Source organism: Rhipicephalus microplus, unplaced genomic scaffold (assembly GCF_043290135.1).
Source record: "Rhipicephalus microplus isolate Deutch F79 unplaced genomic scaffold, USDA_Rmic scaffold_259, whole genome shotgun sequence".
Classification (NCBI taxonomy): Eukaryota; Metazoa; Arthropoda; class Arachnida; order Ixodida; family Ixodidae; genus Rhipicephalus; species Rhipicephalus microplus.
In genome coordinates, this window is record NW_027464830.1 from 127807 (window position 1) to 134258 (window position 6452).

The 6452-nt window shown below is 44.4% G+C and overlaps 1 protein-coding gene across 1 annotated transcript; it reads left to right on the forward strand.

Annotated features, from left to right (window-relative positions):
• The first annotated feature begins 428 nt into the window (after window positions 1-428).
• Window positions 429-5315, forward strand: LOC119175483 (uncharacterized). The gene has a single exon (XM_075885703.1). The coding sequence runs from the start codon at window positions 478-480 to the stop codon at window positions 2263-2265; it is 1788 nt and encodes a 595-aa protein (XP_075741818.1). The 5' UTR covers window positions 429-477; the 3' UTR covers window positions 2266-5315.
• The last annotated feature ends 1137 nt before the right edge of the window (window positions 5316-6452 follow it).

The window sequence follows — 6452 nt, forward strand, 5'->3', positions numbered from 1 at the left end:
AGTCGGGAACTACGATATCTAATGTGAAAGCGCATGAAACCGTCGTAATCTTATAGAAAACATTGTAAAGTTGCGAGTAAAACGTTTTCTAACGATAGAAGTGCGAAGGTTAGGTTAGGTTAGGTTAGTTTCAGCTAGGTAGCGTCGTGAAACTACCAAAAACGACGTCATCTAACGAGATAGTGTTGTTTTATAGCGAGTATTAAACTGCGATAGGTGAAATGTTGTGAAAGCACACAAAACGGCATGAACAAGCCAAATACTGCGTGTTCTACCGTTACAAGTGCGAAACTGCTATATTGTGATATTCTCGTTAAAGCGCATGCAAGCATCGTGAAACCTTAAAGAACAATGTCATTTAGCGAGATACAACGTTCTGTACTGCAATAAGTTGGTGAAAAACTGTGAGGTGATGCAAATATAGGTGGGCTTGGTGTCTGTGCCACTGCACGGATCACTAATCAATTCGCTCCCGCTATGCAGATGGTCCGTTACGTCATCGCTCATCTGCTGCTACCTGCGCTTGCGCATGCGGTAGCGCCGGCGGAACATGGCTTCAGCTGTCCTGGAAGCGACGAAGGCAGCGCATGCCCTCTGCCTATCGTCAAATGCCTGGCTCGACCAGAAGAGGGACTCTGGGCAGCTGAGCTCAACCAAGCCTGGACGGTTGCATCATCATCGACATCCACGAGCCCGACACCTATAAAAGAACAAGGACCTTCAACGGAGCGCTGTGGGCTTGGTGTCTGTGCCACTGCACGGATCACTAATCAATTCGCTCCCGCTATGCAGATGGTCCGTTACGTCATCGCTCATCTGCTGCTACCTGCGCTTGCGCATGCGGTAGCGCCGGCGGAACATGGCTTCAGCTGTCCTGGAAGCGACGAAGGCAGCGCATGCCCTCTGCCTATCGTCAAATGCCTGGCTCGACCAGAAGAGGGACTCTGGGCAGCTGAGCTCAACCAAGCCTGGACGGTTGCATCATCATCGACATCCACGAGCCCGACACCTATAAAAGAACAAGGACCTTCAACGGAGCGCTGTGGGCTTGGTGTCTGTGCCACTGCACGGATCACTAATCAATTCGCTCCCGCTATGCAGATGGTCCGTTACGTCATCGCTCATCTGCTGCTACCTGCGCTTGCGCATGCGGTAGCGCCGGCGGAACATGGCTTCAGCTGTCCTGGAAGCGACGAAGGCAGCGCATGCCCTCTGCCTATCGTCAAATGCCTGGCTCGACCAGAAGAGGGACTCTGGGCAGCTGAGCTCAACCAAGCCTGGACGGTTGCATCATCATCGACATCCACGAGCCCGACACCTATAAAAGAACAAGGACCTTCAACGGAGCGCTGTGGGCTTGGTGTCTGTGCCACTGCACGGATCACTAATCAATTCGCTCCCGCTATGCAGGTTGGTGAGCCCTACGTTGTCTTTTCGAAAAGATCTGGTAATTACTTTCTGGTACAGCTGCCAAGCCCGCATTGCTGTATGGTTATTATTGCCGAGTGTGTCCATGTAATTCGTGCACTACTAATTCTAGCTGGAGATGTTGAAACTAACCCTGGCCCTTCAAATATCTCTGAGAACCTTCTTGCTGAATTGCGTAAGCTATCTACAGGTCAAACACAACTAATTGCAGAAGTACAGGGCTTGAAGTCTCAGCTCGGTAACACCGATAAAACAATTGGCGAACTGAACAAAAGATTATCAGACCTTGAAAGTCATTATCAGTCTCTGGTACCACTTCGAAAAGAAATAGAAGTCCTGCGCGTTAACACGGAGCAGACCTCCTGCAGAATCTTTGCACTAGAAGCCCGTATTGATGACGCTGAAAATCGCTCAAGGCGAAACAACCTAATATTTTACGGTATCCCGGACCCTTCCGCATCTGAAACATTTTCTGAATCGGAGCGGCTGGTAATGAATCTTTGCCGGGACAACCTACAGGTTCACTTAGAACCAAGAGATATCGAACGCGCGCATCGTCTCGGTCGACATTCACCTGAACGCTCCCGGCCCATAATCGTGAAGATTGCTCTGCACAAGACAAAAACTGCAATATTATCGAATGGTCGCAAGCTTAAGGGGACAAGTTACGGCATAGGTGAAGACTTCTCACGCTCAGTCCAAAATGCTAGAAAACAACTAATTGCTTTTGCGAGAAGTAACAACAAGCCATTTTCAATGCACTTCAAAACACTGCACATGAATCAGAAGCGCTACATTTTCGACGCCGAATCAAACACCGTCAAAGAACTATCGTAGCAATCAAGCCACCGGGAAAAAAAACGACCGCTGTTGCGGTTACTAGCAAAACTCTTTCACTTTCTGTTATTTACACTAACATTCGCAGTTTCCTACCCAAACGGGAACTTATATCTAGCACTGTATCATCCTCTGAAAGCAATGTGCTATTACTTACCGAAACGTGGTTAACTGATGACATCCGTGATGACGAAGTTCTGTCAGAATTACCAAACTTCCAGTTGTACAGGAATAACCGCGCATCTACTCGTGGTGGCGGTGTACTCATTGCTGTTCACGAGCAATTATCTTGCTCAGTCGTACATATTAAAACAGAGCTAGAAATGCTCTGGGTACTTATTAAGGCACATCCTCAGTCCGTTGTACTGGGCGTTTGCTACCGACCACCCCGTGCTAGTTCCAATTTTAGCAACCAACTTAATCAGGCCATGTGCCAGCTCACGTCTGCTCATCCAAACGCGCACGTACTTTTATTCGGTGATTTTAACTTCCCACAAATAGAATGGCGCACCAGCAATGTGCATTCATCTACGGGTGTAGGTGAAGCTAATGCGTTTCTTGATATTTGCCTAAACTTCAACATGACCCAACTAGTCACAGAGCCAACACGTGTATCGCAAGATACAGCCAGTGTCCTGGATCTGATACTAACCAACAATCCTGAAAGCCTGTCACGCATTCACTATCTACCCGAAATCAGTGACCATAAGACAATTCACGCCACTTTTTCTTTTCAACCGCTTAAACGAGAAACCTACAAAAAAACGATCCATCTATATGACAGAGGGGATTACGAAACAATAAACGAAGCTCTTAGCGCATTCTTCCACACTTTCCAAGCAACTTTACATCAACACACAGTAGATACGAATTGGACCCGCTTTATCGGTAAACTGACGGAGCTAACCGATAAATTCATACCTAAAGTCAGCTTCACAAGCACCTGCAACAAACCCTGGTTTACTAAAAATCTAAAACGCCTTGAAAATAAAAAGAAACGTTTATTCCGATCTGCCAAACGTGCAGGTCAACCGAGTGTATGGGATAGGTACTATGAGGCTGACCGCAATTATCTTTTAGCCCTGCGCAAAGCAAAAAACTTCTTCTATAACACAGACCTACCCAAGCTACTGCAGACTAATCCCAGACAGTTCTGGAAAACACTTAAGGCTGACAAACCGCGTGACACTGTACTAACCCTTGAATCTGGTGAAGCTATTACTGACGGGGAATGTGCGAATCTATTCAACGCTTCTTTTGCTACAGTTTTTACTGATGAACCAAGCATACACTCCCGCATACCTTCACTTGGCTTTAATTGTAATCATGACATGCCAGCAATCAATTTCTGCGCAAATGGAATATTGTCTATAATAGAAAAAATGAAATTGTCATCCTCTGCGGGCATGGATGGTATCAATTCCAAAATTCTAAAAAATGTTAAAGAGAGTGCTTCGCTTTTTCTTGCTCTAATATTTTCCCAGTCCCTTTCCTCAGGAATCATCCCATGTGACTGGAAGATAGGGAAGGTCGTTCCGGTCTTCAAATCAGGCGATAGAAACTCTCCACTTAACTATCGCCCCATCTCCCTAACAAGCGTCCCCTGCAAGATCATGGAGCATGTCATCTACTCCCACATAATGAATTTTCTCGACAGCAATAATTTTTTTCACCCTTCACAACACGGCTTCCGCAAGGGTTTGTCGTGTGAAACACAGCTGGCAGCCTTCTTGCATGACATTCATACTAACCTCGACGTTAACGTGCAAACTGATGCCGTTTTTCTTGATTATGCTAAAGCATTCGATAAGGTGCCTCATCAACGATTGTTCGCTAAACTTTCCCAACTAAATTTACATCCCACCGTCATAAAATGGATAATAGAGTTCCTTACTAATCGATCACAACGCGTCGCTGTAAATAACCACCTGTCTACTGCCATCCCAGTAACATCAGGTGTCCCTCAAGGCTCCGTCCTTGGCCCGCTACTATTTTTAATCTATATTAACGACTTACCTTTGCATGTAACCAGTAATATACGTATGTTCGCAGATGACTGCGTTGTCTACCGCACAATACTAAACACCTCTGACCAGTTAACCTTAGAGAACGATCTTACTAACGTTTCGAAATGGTGTACCACTTGGTTAATGACACTAAACGTAAATAAATGCAAAACTATGTCATTTACGCGTAGCAATAATCCGCTCATGTTTCCGTACACAATCAACAGCTTACCCCTAGAACTGACTAACTCTTATAAATACCTAGGTGTCACCGTGACTAGCGATCTGATCTGGCGTACGCATGTCCAAAACATCATTTCATCGTCTAACAAAACCTTAGGCTTTTTAAAACGTCACCTCAAAAGTGCTCCAATGCAAGTAAGATTACTTGCCTACACATCACTAGTGCGACCGAAATTGGAATACGCATCCGCCATCTGGGACCCGCACCAAGCATACCTCATCTGCGCTCTAGAATCAGTTCAAAACCGTGCAGCTCGCTTCATTCATTCTTCGTATTCATACGACATCAGCGTCACATCACTAAAATTACTATCCAATCTTCCATCGCTCGCTCTTCGTCGGCGCATTTCTTCTCTTTGTCTTTACCATAAATTTTTTCACAGTTCAATCCTGCATCAACCATCTTACATCAAACCCGCAACACGCATATCAGCCAGGACAAGCCACACGCAGCAGGTTTCATTAATGCGCGCTCGAACATCAACATTTCTCGCGTCATTTTTTTCCCGCACAGCAAAAGACTGGAACGACCTCCCTTTTTCCATTGTCGACATAATATGTCCATCTTCTTTTGCACAACATGTCACTGACCATCTTCTAACAAATAACCTTTAAGTGCTTTTTTGAATTACATGTTGGTTACGTGTGTTATTTATTGTACATGCATATTTCCTTGTAATATGAAGAAATGTATATAGTTGAAACCCATGTATTGATTACGTTTGTTAAATATTATTCCCACCCCTTATGTAATACCCCCATTGGGGGTCTTTAAGGAAAATAAACTGACTGACTGACTGACTGATATGGTAATTGTGAAAAAAACAGTGTAATAGAGCGTTTTTAGATACTTGTGCGAATGTTAGGTTAGGTTAAGATATGAACCGTCGTAAAACCGTATTAAACAATGTCAATTAGTGAGATGCAGTGTTTTTCACCATTAAAAGTCGGGAACTGCGATATCTAATGTGAAAGCGCTTGCAACCGTCGTTAGGTTAGGTTAGGTTAGGTTAGGTTAGGTTTTGTTAGGTTAGGTTAGGTTAGGTTAGGTTAGGTTAGATTAGGTTAGGTTGGGTTGAGTTGGGTTAGGTTAGGTTAGGTTAGGTTGGGTTAGGTTAGGTTAGGTTAGGTTAGGTTACGTTAGGTTAGGTTAGGTTACGTTAGGTTAGGTTAGGTTAGGTTACGTTAGGTTAGGTTAGGTTAGGTAAGGTTAGGTTAGGTTAGGTTAGGTTGGGTTGGGTGTTGTTGGGTTGGGTTGGGTTGGGTTAGGTTGGGTTAGGTTAGGTTAGGTTACGTTAGGTTAAGTTAGGTTAGGTTAGGTTAGGTTACGTTAGGTTATGTTAGGTTAGGTTAGGTTACGTTAGGTTAGGTTAGGTCAGGTAAGGTTAGGTTACGTTAGAATAGGTTAGGTTAGGTTAGGTTACGTTAGGTTAGGTTAAGTTAGGTTAGGTTAGGTTTGGTTAGGTTTGGTTAGGTTAGCTTAGGTTAGGTTGGGTTGGGTTGGGTTGGGTTAGGTTAGGTTAGGTTAGGTTAGGTTGGGTTAGGTTAGTTTAGGTTAGGTTAGGTTAGGTTAGGTTGGGTTGGGTTGGGTTAGGTTAGGTTAGGTTAGGTAAGGTTAGGTTAGGTTAGGTTAGGTTACGTTAGGTTAAGGTATGAACCGTCGTAAAACCGCAATAAACAATGTCACTTTGTGAGATGCAGTGTTTTTGACCTTTACAAGTTGGGAACTGCGATATCTAATGTGAAAGCGCATGAAACCGTCGTAATCTTGTAGAAAACATTGTAAAGTAGCGAATAAAACGTTTTCTAACGATAGAAGTGCGAAGGTTCGGTTAGTTTGAGCTAGGTAGCGTCGTGAAACCACCAAAAACGATGTCATCTAACGAGATAGTGTTGTTTTATTGCGAGTACGAAACTGCGATAGGTGAAATATTGGGA

Excerpts from the sequence above, each read along its gene's own strand:
- LOC119175483 (XM_075885703.1), top strand. The coding sequence starts at position 478 with ATGCAGATGGTCCGTTACGTCATCGCTCATCTGCTGCTACCTGCGCTT.